The sequence below is a fragment of the Eulemur rufifrons genome, chromosome 9 (genome assembly GCF_041146395.1).
Source record: "Eulemur rufifrons isolate Redbay chromosome 9, OSU_ERuf_1, whole genome shotgun sequence".
Classification (NCBI taxonomy): domain Eukaryota; kingdom Metazoa; phylum Chordata; class Mammalia; order Primates; family Lemuridae; genus Eulemur; species Eulemur rufifrons.
In genome coordinates this window covers 35618952-35637046 of record NC_090991.1, presented here as the reverse complement: position 1 = coordinate 35637046, position 18095 = coordinate 35618952, and the positions used below count along the sequence as shown (strand labels likewise).

At 45.0% G+C, this 18095-nt stretch overlaps 1 protein-coding gene across 1 annotated transcript in view; it reads right to left on the bottom strand.

The window, feature by feature from the left end:
- SOCS7 (suppressor of cytokine signaling 7) overlaps positions 1–15728 on the bottom strand; it is a 34693-nt gene extending 18965 nt beyond the window's left edge. The window contains exons 1-6 of the mRNA XM_069482427.1: positions 14761–15728; positions 8029–8093; positions 5606–5710; positions 5056–5157; positions 4052–4182; positions 3011–3179 (exon numbers count right to left, since the gene is read on the bottom strand). Coding sequence (XP_069338528.1) covers positions 3011–3179; positions 4052–4182; positions 5056–5157; positions 5606–5710; positions 8029–8093; positions 14761–15728 — 1540 coding nt within the window. The remainder of the gene's footprint in view (positions 1–3010; positions 3180–4051; positions 4183–5055; positions 5158–5605; positions 5711–8028; positions 8094–14760) is intronic.
- Between the last annotated feature and the right edge of the window lie 2367 nt (positions 15729–18095).

Below are 18095 nucleotides of genomic sequence, written 5' to 3'. Positions count from 1 at the left end.
AACTGCAGACCTCAATCCACTACACATATCAAGCAATTATAATTTTTCTTGTAATGTCGTGGCTTTTCTGTTTTGGGGGAGTACTTCCAGCATCATCAGTGGCACTTCATATGAATCCCATAGTGATATTCAAGGTTTACAATAATATATTCAACATGATGAATAATAATTAAGAGAATTGCAAAAGATCACTTTTTATTGAAATATACAACTTACTGGAGAGACAACTGCTCGTGTGGAGATGATTAGTGCCACAAGACATTTTAAGCAACGCAACACTTGATCTTACTGCAATAGCAACAGGAGGTGGCTACAAAATTATTACAAGGACTGGGCATGGTGGCTCATGCCTGTTATCCCAGGGAGGGCTGAGGTGGGAGAATCACTTGAGGCCAGGAGTTCAAGACCAGCCTGAGTAACATAGTGAGACCCCATGTCTACAAAATAATTAAAAAATTAGCTGGGTGTGGTGGCTTATTTCTATAGTCCTAGCTACTCAGGAAGCTGAAGCAGGAGGATCACTTGAACCTAGCAGTTTGAGGCTATAGTGAGCTATAATCGCACCACTGCACTCCAGCCTAGGCAACACAAAGCAAGATCCTGTGTCCAAAAAAAAAAACCATCTCTACAAAAAATAGAAAAATCAGCTGGGCATGGTGGTACATGCCTATAATCTCAGCTACTCAGGAGGCTGAGACGGGAGGATCGCTTGATCCCTGAATTGTGAGGTGAGGTTGCAGTGAGCTATGATGACACCACTGCACTCTAGCCCGGGTGACAGAGCCAGACTCTGTCTCAAAAAAAAAAAAACACAAAAACACAAAACTATATATATATATAACAGTATAATACATACTACAGTTAATTTTATGCAGTTATGATTTAATACTGCATCTTTATGTTTGTCTGCATTTCTCTCAACTGCAAAGGTGCTGTGAGTGTATGGTCTATGTGCATAAGTTTTAATAAATTTTAACTTTTTATAATACACTTATGTATATTTTATGGAAGTAAATGTTAAGATAGACTAATACCTACAAATATTTTATGCATTCATGATATACCTAACTTTTAAATTTTTTTTGCTATTTCGAGGCTTACAGTCATCTGCGAGTTTTTTCAAATAGCTGCAAATATCCAAAAAATGTTCTAACATATTTATTGAAAAAAATCCACATATAAGTGGACCCTTGCAGTTCAAACCCAGTTTGTTCAAGGGTCAACTGTATATACTTCCTATAAAGACCATACGGAATAGTCAAAGAAAGACAGGAGCAGTTTTGCAGGTCTTATTCACATACGTGGTCAGGCACACAAAATAAAAATCTAAGTCTTTCCTTCCTTAACTTTTAAAATCCCATGCCCTAACATGTTACAAAGATCCCACCTGAAACTTTAGAATCCCAAAGGGAAAAGGGAATCTGAACTCTCATGACTTGAAAAAACAAAACAACAAACTCCAAAAACTAAAGCATTAGATTCCAAAGGAATCACCCACAAAAAGGATACAAAAAAGGGATACTAATTATTCAAAACAACCGCAGATTTGAGTCTCTTTAGCTACTCTTACGGTATCACTTAAAAAGAAGACAAATGTTCCACTGTAAATTGGCAACTGAAAGGCCCACAGACTTCTGTTAAAATTCCATTTATTCAAGGAAGAAAAGTCCCTCTGAATAGAAAGTAATTGGAGAACCATCTGAAAGAGCTCTCATTCCTGGCATCTCACCTATCAGGAACCTCAAGGTCGAGCATTTATTCATCATTCCCATGGCCTACTCATTTTAATAGGTTTAACAAAATACTTCTCTCTGAAATGCTTTGTTTTGTACTTTACTTGTGTTTGATTTCTGTTTTTAGGAACAGCAGGAAAATAGGTAGTAGACCACCCCCCCCAACACACACACAGTTATTTAATTCATTCTCAGGCCTTTGGACTGAAGTCCCTTTCTCTTCGTTCATCTCTATGGTAGAGATGGGGGCAGAAGAAACCACAGACAAAGCTACGCTGACCTAAACAGCTACTTCCTGTCTCACGAGGGAACAAGACACAAATAAATCCAACATAGCACAGGTTGAGAGTGGGAAGACTCTGTGGTGCCTACGAAGAGCGTGACATAGGCTTTTATTTGAGATGCAATGTCTAATAGAAATTCGTTTAAGGTTGAACACACATGGGAAGACTGTGAGGGATGAGAGGGGCAAGTCCCTGAAACTCCCCAACGTTCTCTACATTTTTTTTTGTAGCATAATCAGGTATTTTGACAAAGCATGTATTACCCAGCCTTACAACCAATGACCACCACAAGTTCCTGGCCCCAAATACAGAATGCTCAGATGCAAAGTCAATCCAGAGAGCTGCGTTTAACAAGTCACCTTCTAGGCTTGACCGGAACTTGAAGCACCACCACCAGGAAGATGGCAGATAGTCTAAAGCACATTCATCTCATAAACGCTCGGCGTTTTGAGGAATATTTCCTGAGACTATAAACTTGACCAAAAGAGGACATTAACATCATCATGCTGCCTGGGAGGAAGTGACTATCAGGCAAAAATATTAAAAATACAACAGTCACAGGATCAATACTATATTCTCCTCTTTGTATGTATATTTTAACAGAAAGTATCTCTAAATGGTAAGGTTAATTATGAGCAAAGCTTGGGAGAATTTGTCTAATGGTCCTAGGTTGTTTCTTCCTTCTACCTAAAGAGTTTTACTGGCTCTATTCTTGGAAGCCTCTTCAACGGCTCTGTTCAGGCTCTCCTATTTAGGAGACAAGATGCTGAGAAGACTTTAGAATGGAACTCTTACTCTCCTTTCCCCTTTACCCCCACAACCTTTCTTCTAGTGACTGAAATCAGTGCCCATATCAACATTCAATTGAGTCTATGAGATCTTCCCCTACTCATAGTTCCATTCCTGTGTATCCTTCCTTTGAAAAGTCAGATAGCAAAGGTGGAAAAAGGCAAAGGAGGGAAAAGGCTCTCCTAAAACACTAGCATCTCTTACCTCTGTAGTGCTCCATTCTAGTGTGGTGCGTGATACCCTGTGATCGGAAACTGAGGCTCAGGATGTAACGAGGATCAGAACTGTCTCGTACCAGGAAAGAACCATCTGGCTTCCCTTTCAGCTTCATCTCTGCATCTTCCCAATTCATTGGCCCCCAATACCAACCACACTATCAAAGAAAAGAAGCAGTCAACTAGTTATCAGAACAGAGAAATGTCAAAGTTTTCGGTACAATCTATCTTACCATGGAAAGCCCCCCCATTCTCCAAAGCATTTCAATAGGTAAAAGCCACTACAAGTGTCTTGACCATTAGCAACGAACGTCAGGCTCATTATACTTATAGTACTCCAAGAAAACAACGGAATAATTCTACAATTCCATTACCAAGGGCCCTATCCAGAAAAGAAGAGGGAACAGCGTCAGTTATCTATCAAAATCAGCTTAGACTATGTAAACATTTCTCCACAATCTTCCTTTATCATGTCCCAATCTTTTTTTTTTTTTTTTTTTTTTTTGAGACAGAGTCTCACTCTGTTGCCCAGGCTAGAGTGAGTGCCGTGGCGTCAGCCTAGCTCACAGCAACCTCAAACTCCTGGGCTCAAGCGATCCTCCTGCCTCAGCCTCCCGAGTAGCTGGGACTACAGGCATGCACCACTATGCCCGGCTAATTTTTTTTTTTTTTCTATATATATTTTTAGCTGTCCATATAATTTCTTTCTATTTTTAGTAGAGATGGGGTCTCGCTCTTGCTCAGGCGGGTCTCGAACTCCTGAGCTCAAAGGATCCGCCCACCTCGGCCTCCCAGAGTGCTAGGATTACAGGCGTGAGCCACCGCGCCCGGCCCATGTCCCAATCTTGTTTCCCCAAATTCGATTTCATTACATCTCTTATGGAATTAATAATAGCAGCATACTGTTCTGTCACTGTAAATATGGTGGCAAGTAAACCACTCTTCCTCTAAAAACAATAAAGGAGGGCCTAGGTACAGAATTTGGCCAGTGGGAAGAGAGGGGAGCTGCCAGTCCTCGGGCACCACCTACCTTCTCCAACTCTCGAAGGCTGGCCGCGAAGCTGCTCGAGTCAGGCCGGTAGAGGGGACACTGCAGGTGCTGGGGGGGCTGGCTGTGCAGGGATTCAGCTGCTCGGATGGGAGCAATCCGGGGAAATGCATCTGCAGGGCAAGAGAGAGTGGTTACTTGTTTGGCCTAATTGCTCCCCAAAACAAGTAGACCCTCCCCCCAAAACAGATGCTAACTGAGGAGGGGCGAGGCATTAGAAGCTAAGCTGGAAAGGGTGGAAGCCAAAGCAGTGGGAAAGAGCTGGATGGGCTAGAACAAAAAGCTGTGTGGGCTCGTGTAAGCCGTGAAGGATGGGTGGGGGCACTTAACCCCAGGAAAGGGGAAGGGAGCTGCTCACTAACCTGACTAAGGTGACTACTTCAGGGCCTTCACCAGCCTAGAGCGATTCCAACTTCTCCCACCTCGAAGTGAAGTGCCGATAAAGCAGCCTTGGAAATAGTGACTCGTTTACTTGCCCAGGAAGAGTAACGATTTTGCCAGGCAAGCAGAAAAGAATGCCGATTTCATTCATTTTATTCCTTGGGTACTGGAAGCTGGCAAAGCAGGTATGGGCTACTAAATGCTTGGTACTTATTTACAAGGCTGCAGTAAATACTAAAAGCTTAGAAAAACCACAGAACCTTGAAAAACAGTAACATATTAAACCTCCTCACTACCCTGAAATTAAGGCAGTTTCTTAAGTGACATCTACTCAAGGATTGCAAAACAGTGTCAGCAGCAAAGAGATGAAAAACTCAATAATTTTTTATCCCTAATAAAAGTCAAATTCATTCCATAAAGAAAACAGGTTAGAAAAACCAGTTCTCAGCCTCATTTCCAAGGAGTCTGGTCTAGCCAAGGAGAAAAAATTTAAGCTTTCTCCTAAATTGTTATTTCCATAAATAGAATTCTCCCATCCTTTCATGGTACAGAGTATCATTTTGTACTCCCAGCTCTTACAAGTCTTGCCTCTAAACTAAGCTAACCTGGGGCATGGGGTGGAGGAGGCGGAGGTAGGGGGAAAGACTGCAAGGAAGACCCCATCGGAGCCACAAGGACAGATGTAGGCAGCGTCCCACTGATATCATCTAGAAGAGAGAACAAAAGCAAGAGGTTCAGAAATATGAGCACAGAATGGGCAAGGTGAAGGCAGAGAAGAAGGAGAAGGATTATCAGGTTGCCCTCTGGGGCAAGATGGCCTGACCTTCATCCCAGCCTTTTACAGAAGGCAACAATCATCTTAATCTCGTTTGCTTTGCTTAGAAATCAGCAGAGTAAGGATATTTCTAAAGCAGCCCAATAGCAGTAGATTCAGGGCAAGATAAATGTAAATTTAATTAATATATGGACAGTAAATATTATGGCATGCAGGTAAGAGACCCATTTAACTGCTTAGACAGATGACAGGGGTGCTAAGAAAGGGACAGTCATCATCAGAAACTCAGATGCTTGGTTGGCTCCTGGCCAACCAAGAACAAGTCCCTGGAGATCACCCTCCCACTAGGGCAAGAAGGCAGAGAGTGGAGCAGACTATACCTAGGAGGCTGAGGCTTCTTCTTGGAGGAGGAGGGGGAGTTGGAGGGTGTGGAGAGGTCAGGCCCCGCTGAGAAATGTCCACGTCCACAAGCGACACTGTTTCACCTGAAGGATTCATGGAGCAAGCGTGTTAAAGCAGTGCCCTGCCCAAAGCTGAGGCCGAAAGCGAAGGTAGCAAAGGGCAAGCAAGCAAGGCTACAGGTCCACGGCTCTCAAAAGGCTCAGAAATCGAATGCTCCCCAGGGCTGAATTCACCCCTGATCACCAGGGAAGCCAATTTTTAAATTTTATCATTCCTTTGCCCTGTTGAGGGTCAAGAATTTTTTAGGACAAAACATGGAATTGACAGTGCAAAAGCCATCTAATTCTAGTTCTGCCACTGACTTACGATCTAACGTTCAACAAAGGGTCCTCTTTATCAAATGGAACCTGCACCATTTATCTTTTCAGACGTGTATACCAATTTCTGCCTTAAGAACAAAGCAAGTAGCTTGTTATATGCCCAAACAGACATGGAAAGCAAGTGCCAGAAAGATAGAAAAAGTGCAAGGTGAGTTGAATCCAGATAAAGCTTCCAACGTTAGCCCCAATTTCTTCCTAGATGGCTTTCCATATCTAGATTTTCCAGAGTATTCACCCACGAGAGAATCTACTATTTAAGATATCTGTTCTTAATAGCCAAGGCTACAAAGGCTGAAAGTGCATCTACAACCCTAAAAATCAACAACTTTCACAGTCAGCCAAAAGTCAGGTAATCTTAGAGGAAGCTTCTCCATAGGAGCTTGGCGGGATGTGGCACACGGCTTCTCTTACTTACCAGCATGTCATGCAGTTCTGTTCTCTGCCATACACACTACCTGTTGCCACTCCTCTCCTTGAGTCATCGGGGGAGGGAGGGTATTTTATTAACACAGGTTGATAGCCAGGAATAGGTTTGCTTTGGCAGGCGTGATCCACAGGTCAGAATGCAGGATTTCTCTAATTTAGCCCTTTTCTTATTCAGGGCTGAATTATCCCCTCAGCTAGCATTATAATGCTTCCCAGTAAAGAAAATGAGATGACCACTACCTCCAGTGTATTTAGGTTTTCAGAACCTAAATGCATAGTTTTTTACAAAGGTCTTGAACACTAAGATAAACAGAAAAGCTCTTCTACAAATCCTGTGGAAGTTCTAGGAAGCTGGCACTGGACTCAACACACAGCTTGGTAACCCAGAGCCTGGCTGCCCAGAGCAATGCAACGGGCCGGACAAGCCTGTTTCCTGACAGGTCAGGGAGGTCTAGATTATAGGGACAGCAGTTACATAAAGGACGTGATTCAAGGGGGCTAAGGCTGTCCAGAATCTGAAACTACAAATGGGGGTGCTCCTTACTTTAAGGAGGAAACAGCTATTAACTAGAAAGACAGGCTGCCACAGGATAAGATTTTTTAACTCTAGGCTTGGGTAAGAACAGAGACCTCCTTCTCCACTACAGCAGGTATCTATATAGGTACCAACTCACTTATTCTGACAGTTCATGGCAGTCTACCCAGTTGGGGGTCCCAGTGGCCTGCTTAACATCTTCCTGGAAATATCCATTCCCAAATCATAATTCTTCCAATCACCTTTTTGAGGGACACAATATCCAAAGGAGTTTGAGATTGGGATTTTTTTTTTTTTAAAGGCTTCTCAGTCACAACCAATGAGTACTCAGTCTCTGAGACTTGAGGCAGTGTGGTAAAGATCATCTTTTCTGCAGTTTGTCCAAGCAGGAGCTTCACATCTGAATGACATAACAGAAGGTCTCCCTCTCTAAAAAAGGGAGCCTTTACCCATGAAATGAGAAGACAGTTACCCATTACCCAAAAGATATCCAACAGCCTTCCTACTTTAGCAACTGTGTTCCCGGCTGCAAGAGGAGAGACTTAAATTAGGTACAATGAAGAACTCTAACAGCTGCAAGAACTGCTCGCCCCAAAAATGGGTAAGACAAGAGCTCATGTAATCCCCTTCGCCCAAAGTCTTTAAAAATAGACCAGATAATCATGGATCATTTTTATTAGATAATCATGCGTTCCCTTGGAAGCAGGGACAGGAATTGTATGACTTCTAGAGAGTCTTTTATGCACTGTGAGCCCATAAATTTGTAATTCCTACTTTTAATTTATATGTGGTGACCCTGAACTAAGCACTGCATAACTGCTGGGGCCACCCAATTACCAACAAGCAGCCTTTCCATGCAACTCTAAAGCATTCAAAGTCAAGAACACATTCCATACCAGAGAAAAGCCTCACCCCAAACCCAGTGGGCATAGAATGAAGGAAATAACTGCAGACAGGCTTGAAGCTCCCTCTGAGATGCATCTGTAAGTGTGTTTCCCAACAGGTCTCAGAATACTCCTGCTTTCAGATGTCACAAGAAAGAAAAAGATATCACACTTACCTGTGAACAGGGGGCTGAAGGAGACCGGAGAAAAGGCACTTTGAGTTCTTGTCAACCTGGGTTTCCTAGGGGGTGAGATGGCACACGGAGAGAATAAAGGGGAGAAATGAACATGTATGCACTTAAATCACCACAACACTCAGTTCCAGATGCACTGAAAAACAAAGGAAATCCTAGTCATTATCAGAAACACTCTTACAACAAAGCCTAAAATTTAAAGGGGAGAGTGAGATAATTAAGGCAATTCCTTAAATAGATTTGGCTATAGAATTCACCAGCCTACAAAGCAATAAGAAATCCCTTTGGACCTCTCCCTACCAGTATATTAAAAGAGTAAAACACCTTGAGTGGTTGGTAATTAGCAAGTCCATTTCAAGAGGAAGGAAGTCACATGCAGAGTTGATTTTCATTTGGGAGCTAAGAAAAAGGCTCTTGACCTGAACAAAGGCCAGCTCAGAGAAAGTTTTCCCTCTGGGCCTGCCTCTAGGATTAGGAGGTCCCAGAGAACAGCACTACAGGATGCACATGCAATCTTCCACCTCCAAGATCTCTGATTTCTTCACAATTGCACCAAGGTGTGGGTAAAAACCATCACAGCTAACAAGTGGGCCTCCTCAGGTAAGGGACTCTGCCTGGCACCCAACAGGGCCCATTCCCCTCTCTGAGCTGCCAGTCACACAGCTCTGCCCCCAAGACTTCCTAATGCTGTTCCAGGTCACCAGTCTGAAAACCCAGATCTCCTTTTGGTTAAGACACCAAAGGTAACTTCACTTCGTACCAATTTCAACTGGCTTTTCAGTGGGAAATGAAAGAAATTCAAGGCTCTGAAATCCCAGCTACTCAGGAGGCTGAGGCAGGAAGATCACTTGAGCCCAGGAGTTCAAGACCAGTCTGGGCAACAAAGCGAGACCCCACCTCTAAAAAATTTTTCTAAACCCCAACAAAGACTTTCTGGCCCAGAAATGTGCTAAACTCAGAAAACTCACCTCAGAATGACTGAATTGCCTACAAGGGAAAGAACTTGTTAAGGTGATGGAAATATGTAATATGCTGATTGTCGTAGGGGTTGGGATGACTATATAACTGTCAAAATTAATAGACCTGGACACCTTAAAAAGTTGAATTTTGTGGTATATAAATTATACCTCAATATATCATGCTTAAAAAAAATTCCTAAAAAAAATCCTACCCTCAAATTGAGTGCTTGACTCCAGGCATTATAGCTGGCTCACCTTCCAAAAATACTCTCGCCCAAAGGTCCAAATAGAACTTAAGCTCTTTTCAACTATAAACTGCATCAATGGGGGAGGGGCAAAAGCAAAGAAAATCCAAAATGAAATTCTATATAAAATTATTTGACTTCGGAAGATGTTTATGCATTTATGTTTTCACCTTAGCTTCTCAGAATTCATTTCAAACAAAATTCCGAAACCATACTATGCAGGCCTTATTTAGAAAGAGCTGCAACACTGGTCCTGCCTTCTCCTGACCTATCTTCACACTCCCTCTGCAACCTCCTCCATGCTGAGACTTGAGGAGTCTGACGGTATTGTGCTCTGTGAGTACCCCACCCACAGCCGGCGAGAGAGAGGCTGCTGCAACAAAACTAGACACAACCACACACAATCCCTCTGTTTATAAAAGTTGCTCATGGCTGCCTGCAGCTTGGTTCCAACAATTTCAACAACAAGAGGGCTGGAATGGAAAGTTAATTCCACTGGACATGAACTTTAAGACTGCTGAAGAGCTTCCAAGCTGAGTTTTATTTGATAACTTGTGGGGACAACATTAAACTCAGCAAGTAGAAGCCTAAAGCACTGGCCTTTCAAAAGGTTCACACCTCAGCCATTTGGCCATTTGCCTCTTTTCAAAGGAAGCTGCATTACTCTGCCATCTGCCCATGCTGGGGACGAGTCTCTTCAGTGCCAAGCACTGAAGAACGGCAGGACCCAAATGCACACATCTTGCGGAGGCCTTCTCACTTCGGCTCTTCTTCTTCCCCACCCCCAGCATTTTGAAAAAGAAAAATCATAGTTTCTAGGATCTAGAAAAAGAAAAACATCTGAATCCAGGCAAAGCCATGTGAGAGCACCAGGATAGTTTTTCCTGGCAAATAAGGGAGCCGCATGGCTGGAAGCTTGCAGAGGTAAGAGGTATGAGAGGCTGAAAGGCTACTAATAAGTATGTGTGCTTCCTTCTCTCTTTGGGGAGACACTGCCTAACTAAAAACCCAAACCAGTTTCTGTCTCAAGTATCCTGATGGCAGTCATTCATGAAAAGACCAATCTAGATGACTATAAGCAAGGGAATGATTAATAGAGAGAATCACGGAGGATAGTTACCTGGGGGAAGGGCAAGATGTAATTACGAAGCAACACTCAGCTCGTCAAAGGTACTGATAACATTCTATTTGATAAGTTGAGTGATGGGTACCTAAGTCTACATTTTATTATTATTCAAGTACATGTACTTTATATATCCCCTTTTGTATGTATGAAGCATTTGGAATGCTGAAAGCCCATTCTAAGCTGACCTGCTGGAGAGCAATATGAATGATATGGCTGCAGATAACATTTTAAACTAACCCTTCTACACTACACTTCCATGTCATTTATTCCTCCCCAGATCACACTGACAGGCATTAGGGTGCAGTTACACCACTGTAACTTTGCCAGTGGGCCACCTGCATCTTAGCAGGAGAAAGACTTGAGGGGCAGGGTGGGATGGGCTAGGGTTTGGTGGGCTATGCTTCAGGTAACACCACAGGACAGGGGCAGAAGGCCTTAGGCAAAGGTCTTCTCTAAGGCTAGCAGTCCTTTGTGTCAGCTTTGCTACTGCCTGTGCCGTAGGTAACAAAGAGACAGAATGCCTCTATCCATTTCCTCTTTGCAAATTATGAATTGTACTACAACAGATGTATGGGATAAAAGGAGTTAAAAGCATTAGACTAGACAGAACAACAACACGTAGATGTAACCATTGGCCAATTTTCAAATTCCTTGAAACCTAAAATATAAACAATGAAATAGTAATGACTTCCCTTTCCGGCCCATAAATCCCCTCTATTGATGCCCTGAGATTTTACATGTCCTTTTCTAAAAGTAACTTCCAAATTAGGATGTCCAAATACCAGGTTTTACAGCTCCAATGTACCTCTGCCCCTGCTAAAGCACACAGTGCCAAGTCAGCCAGCCTGTGCCATTTCCAACATGTCATAAGCCAGTGTCTGTTCATGTGCTACAGGCACAAAAACCATGTGTTCATTTTTAGTTCCAATACACAGACATCTGTGCAGCAAGGTCAGATCCAAAACTCCATCATAAACCAACTACAGAACCTATAGAGGGAACTTCCAGGGAAAAGCCAAGAGGCGTAGTCCAAGGTCTAAAACCTTAAGAATGGTGTTGGCAGGGAGAATGTTAAGGAGTGAAAGGCACAAGACTCAAATGGACAGATACAGATTTTTAAAGCCAGGGAGCTCATTCTAAAAGAGAGCTGCCAACCACAAACACTTCGTGGAAAATAGTTAAAAAGATCAACAGAGTGTGGACCACACACCCAAACATAAAATTAGAACTTCCTCCCCACACCATAAAATCATTTGCTCTCAACATGTCATGCTATGACTGAAAAAGACCCCTTTAGACCTGAAGACCCAAGGAAACAGTGAAAAAGGTTTCTCATGTCTGCCAGGTCTGTCTTGTGACAGCAGGGCCCTAAAGCTGATGTTAAGGCAGCCTGCCTCTTTTTCTAGAACTGTATCTTTTTTCTCAAACAGATAGGAAACCACTACAGAACAGTTCTCCATTTCTCCACCACATTGCTATGAAGACTGCCAGTAATAGCCTCACAACTGTTAACTCGGTAAAAACAAATCTTGAAACGTGAACAAGGGACCTATTTCCAACCAAGTGTGTATTACATGATGCTTAAAGATGGTCAGATCAAATGCTATTTCTCACCAAATCCAAAAGAATACAATCAGGTCAACATATGAGAAACAGACAAGGGAACTCCACTGGTTTTCCTGAAATAGCAGTTCTATATCGCACCGAGGCCCACAGGCATCAAGCCCAGCTCTTTGAATTCCAACATATGTATGTTATAAGGCCTAGCCCAGTTCCTCAGAACAGAAACCTGATTAGTTGGTGGGTCCACTTCTTACTTCACTTAAAAAGACTTCTCTAAACTAACTCACGCTATACTAAGATGCAGTTTATCAAGGCAGATCCACGTAGCAGACTCAAAAGCATCTGAAAGGAAGATTTGCTTAGTGTTAAAATATGGGAACTGTTAAGCCTTATGACATGATTGTAGGGAGGCAGATGTTGAGAAAAGTAAAGATATTATGCCCAGAGGTTACTATTAAAACCCCACATTGTACAGCAAAGACTGCAGAAGCCCATAATTATCTCCAACCAACGACAAGGAGGAAAGCATATACCCTTTAGCAAAAGACTGAAATTTCTCACCACTTCCAGGTCCTACCCACCAAAACAAGAGAACAAGCTAAAAATCCAAACTCATCCTTCCTCCCAACATTGCAGACTTCCTTAGGAGGTGCAGATCCACAGAAATCACAACTACCCTGGCCAGACTCACCAAGTTTCTCACAGCTGTGAGGCTGCCAGCAAGACTGGCACATAGTAAGCTGTGGAAAAGCTAAGAAGAAGCACCAAATCCCTAAGCATAAAAAAATTTACCAGTTCAGTCTTATTACTTCTCTTCTAAAAAGCACAAAATATTCCATCTAGATTCCTCTTGTCGATAACCTATTCCTATAAGGACAGGAACAACACAGTCATCATGCTCCCATTTTACAGATGGGGGGAAAAAAGCGAAGCATGAAGATGACAAATTTGGCCTCCATCTCACAGCTGATGTTGGAGTTCTAAATGGAATCTAGACTTTCACATTCCCTGTACAGCACACTGCCTCCAAACAGCAGTCAACCAAACGTTTATACACAAATACCTAGCTCTTCTCCAATTCATCAGAAAAAGCCCTTGGACCAAAAAATGTAATTCTCCAGTGCCCTGAACTAAGCTTCTTTGCAGAGCTATAGCCCAATTTGCTCTGCAGCAGAAATCTGTATTGTGCTTAGTGTGAGGGTTGGTGACAGAGCAGCCAATGACCATTAAATTCTGCTTCCAAAGGCAAAAAACCGTATAATGTCATATGCCTTTTCCTCTTCCTAATCTATTAGACAGAGCAGCTAATTTCACGCCACACCTCCTATTTGGCGTCTCTGGAATCTTAGACTAAGTCCTGGTCAATATGGAACAAAGGCAAGACAAACCACAAGAAAATTAGCAATCTATCCAAGGTCATTGCCCATAGCTTCAATCCCACCCCCCACCCGATGAAAATTTCATCTGTACTGCTAAGTGGAGCATTGAATACAGAGCCTACCACAAAAAAAGCTGTTTCAGCAGCCACATACTTTTTAAGAACTGAGCTCCCAGCATGAATTCATTGGGAGGGAAATGCAGACACACTGGCCTACCTGAAGGGACAACACGCTGACTTCTTTATGAAGTCTGGATTTGGCTTGATCCCCAAGATGAGCCCAGCTGAACTGAGCCCAGCACAGCTGTTCAGAAAGGGCAAGAAAGCCAAAAAACACTTTCTTCTTGGAGTACCCAAGTTCCCTTGTGCATGAGTGGTTTCTAGTCCAAGATCAACTGGAGAGCTTTTTAAAAATTCAAACTCTTAGGTCCCAGACATACCCATCTTTTCAAAAAGTTTCCCAGGTGATTCTAGCATACAGTAAGGTTATCAATTTATACTTGTTCTTTAGCCTTGTTTTGTGGCTGCCAGTGTCTCAAGAATCCATCACAAACCACACCAAAACCAATTCCCATCTTTCTCGGAACCCATTCAGAAGTACAAACCACAATGGCAGTTACCACAAGGAAGTTTCATTTCATTGACGCAAAAGTTGACAGCTTTCTAAACCACTACAGATCTAACATTGGATGTCAAATATCAGTCCACACTTCAGAAGTACAGGAAAAAACTCAATGTCTAAGTCTGGGATTTTCATCAACTGGCCTAGAACTCATATACAAACGTCTATACTCTATACCTCACTGATACTTAGAATTTTCAAATGGGCTTGAGAGAGAGCAAAGATATTTTCTATTCTCATAGACAGTGGTCAGCACTCAGGTTTGAGATACCAAGTATATTTAAGGGAACAACCAGAAAAACACTAAAACTTTGAACAGAGATGCCCAACTGATCGCTGGCCTCCAAGTGCATTTGAAGTTCCCCATGTCATTTGTATGCATGAGTGTGACAGAGGGTGGGGTGCTGGTACACAGATTAATAAGCAAAGTGGGCAAGATCCAACACCAGCTTTTTGCCCCAAAGGCCAAACATTTTCAGCAATCTTCCTGCCAGGAGCAATGGCAGACAGACACCTCTGAAAAACTTAATAACCCATGCCAGGGTGGGGATGGGGGGATGGTTTCAAATCATCTTCCAACAACAGAGATGCTAACCGGCTGAGAAGTGTCATGGAGCGTGAACTCTATTTTAAAGAGTGAAAGCTGTTTCCACAATTAGCTCTGACCTAATGCAAGATGTCACCACCTTTGGTCCCAAGTCTCTGCCTCCTCATGAAGACCACATCTTAAGAATTGTCAGGAGGATCATGTCAGCAGGAGAAAAATGGGGAAAAGAAACAAGAAAAGGAAGTTTGTCAGCCAGCCCCCCAGCCAGTCTCACCTCCCCGCGTCTAGCTCCCGGCCCGCAGAGCCTCCCATGTCTGTCAGGCTCGCAGCTGAAGCAGCCAGCTCTCCAGAAGGCCTCTTGCCGGTCCCATCCCCACCGCCGGAGCCACCGTTGCAGCTCTTCGTGCGAAAGAGGCGACTCAGGCGGATTTTAAAGGAGCCCTTCCGAGAAGGGCCCGCGAGTGGCCGGAGGGGCCCCGGAGGAGGTGGGGGCGGGGGAGGTTGATGCTGCTGCTCCCCTCTAATCAGGCGCCCTGGAGGGACCAAGTCCTGCAGCGGGAAGGGCGCCGGGGGTAATTCGGGGCCTGGGGGCTGCAGCAGAAGCCGGCCGCCCCCTCCTCCTCCGCGGCCCGGGCTGCTGAGCTCCTCTTCCGAGCAGCTGTTAGTCTCCAGGCTCTCGGCCTCCGATTCCAACCCTTCCAGGACCAGCAGCGCGTCGCTCGTTTCCGTGGGGTCCTCCCCGGCCTGCGGGGTGGCAGCAGGCGGCTGGGGCTGCGGAGGGGACGGCTGCGGGGGGCACGGACACGGGCAGCAACCCCCACCGACCGTCTTGACCCCCGACCCCGCCGGCTGCCCAAGCCCTAGAGCCGCCAACTGAGCCTCTAGTCCAGCCGCGGGGCCCCAGGTCCGCTCGAGCGCCAACCCCGGCGGCAGGGCCTTGGGGTCCAGGGCACAGCGATGCCGGGGACACAGCAGTTCCGAAGGTCCCGGCTCCGGGGCCGCCTCCGCGTCCTCCTCCTCCGGCGGCCGACCCACGTTGCGGAACACCATCAGCTGCGGCGGCCGGGAGCCCCGCGCGCCGGGCCGCGAGAGGAAGGGTGGCGGCGGGGGGCCATGGCCCGGGGGCGGCGGCGGCGGGCCTGGCTCGGGGGCCGCCTCTCCATAGCCGAGAAGGCGGCTCAGGACGCGGTACGAAGCGGCCGCCGCCGCCGCCTCGCCATCCCGGAGCTCGGCCCCCTGCATCAGGGAGAGGGAGGGAGGGCGGGCGGCTGGGAGCCGGGCTGGGGTGGGGACTAGGCCGGGCCCCGCCGGAGCCCCGCCCGCCGCGGCCCCCGGAGCGACAGCGCTAACGGCCGCCGCGGCCTCTGCCTCATAGAGGGGGGCGGGGGACGCGCAGAGCCCAGCGCGAGCCCAGGCCGCGCGCCGCCGCCGCCGAGGACCGCCCCGATCTACGTCACTTCCGGGAAAGTTGACCACGCCCCTTTCCCCAGGGCTTGCTCGCGCCGGCCTCCATGGCGCGTGACGCTACGTGCGCCCCGGGCCGCTATTGGCTGCGAGCTGGTTCTCTGCTGGCGTTGGTCTCCTGCCTCCGCCCTTGCTTTTCACTTCCTGGGCGCCCAGGCCCAGAGCATCCCTCTTGATGGAGTGAAGCGGCATTGGGAACCATAGTCTGGTCCTGGGAGAGAGCCGCTGGCCTTGAGAGTACCTATGATTCTTGTCCTGCCTATGCCGCTTACGATGTGTGACCTTGGCTGAGTCATTTCACCACTAATCTGTGTCCCCCTCCTGGGATCCAGTGAATGACTACATGGAATGACTACATAAATAATGTGTTCTAGATCCAGTGGTGTGCTGATACACGTTTAACAACCGGCTCTGGTGGAGGGGAAGGAATGTATGTGTATATATAGGTGCATAAATTTATCATAAGTTTTACTGATACAAAGGATGTGTAGCCACAATTTACAAATTATAATAATATACAGTGTCAAATTCCATATAACTGATTCTCACAGAATCCTGTCATTGATGTTTGCCAGATTCTTATATGGGTAGCCAAACTGTGGTTTCAGTTGACCGAGGAGTGTAATTGCGACATGAATGTTGGTAGGTATTTTCCTCTATGTGAATGTAAGAGGAAAGTGAAAAACAAAGACAAAACTTAACGGGATTATTAATGATGGGAGTGACTTCATTGTTAAATCAGAAAACAGTTTCAATACTGGAAGAATATTTCCTTAATTTTTGTGCTATTCACAACGTAATGGCTACAGACATAATACATTAAATTTAAATCTGAAGGGTTAACACTTTCTCCCTTACTTTCTTAAATCTAGATAATCAACAACACAATATATTAAGCCCTGATTTGTAGCATTTGTCCGGTTCCATGGAGTAAATACTCCACCATGGCTGATTTCAATCCATCACATTCGTTTTACTAGACACAGGGTTTGGGAGAGATGAGCTGTAACAGACCATTATGTAGTAGTTTAATCATGCAGATACAATAGACATTAATAATCCCATGAGGATAGGTAAAATTATTAGGAAATGATGAGTTTTGATCATTTATTAACCTTGTTTTTAATATAAGTTTGTAAAATTTAGTTTTTAATAGTGTCTTGTGTTTAACAACTGGCTCGCAAAATTTCTGAAGTTTTAACAATTGACTTTCACTTTCACAAGCTGGTATGAGCCAGCTCCATAGCACCGCAAAACCTCAGTTTTCTTATCTGTAAAATAGAGATAAGGCTTGCAGCTTTGCTTATTTACAGGCATGTTGTAAGGATCAAATAAGATCAAGCTTGTTGTGTGGAGGAGGTGGGGCTGGAGGCAGGGAAACCAGTTAGGAATCCATTGCAATAGTCCCAGGGGGAGACACTGAGGTACACAAGGGATAAGGAGGTAGGATCAGCCAGTAGAACTTAGCAACCTCAGTACCTGAGGGTGCATTGAGGGGAAGACGGGTGGAGGGTTGAGTCCTGCAGCCAGAGGGACCTTTTCAAAATGAAAATTTGTTCACGGCCTGTGCTTATAATCATTCATGGTTTCCCATTGTTCTTAGGCTAAAGACAAAACTCCTTAGGGAGGCCTATAGTGCCCTGTGTGATCTGACCCTGCCTCAGTGGCCACATCTCCCCCCAAGCTCCATGTTGTTTTCTGTCCCCTGCATTCCCGCTAGCCTTGTGTCAGGCTTCCACACATGTGAGCATTGCATTTCCTTTTTCTTGGAATACTTTTCCCTCTCTTTTTGCTCAGTAAACTCTTCCTCATCCTTCAGCTTGAACTCACTCCTCCTGACCTTAGAGAGATCTCCCTGCCTCGGCACTTCTTCCTCACCTAGTTCTAAGCCCACTCCTTTGTTGCACTTAATTGCATATGTGTGATTTGTCATCTATCTGTGGGGCTATTTGATGAAAATCTGTCTTCCCTACTGAACTGAGAGTCCTGTGAGGCCAGGGGCCACGTTCGCTTTTTGCCGTTCATGGACTCACCAGTGCCAAGGACGTGCCCAGCACAGAGCAGGCCCTTGATACATAAGCACGGAATGGCTGTTCAACCTCAGGCCCTGTAAGAGGCTCCTGATACAAATTCATCTCTAATTCT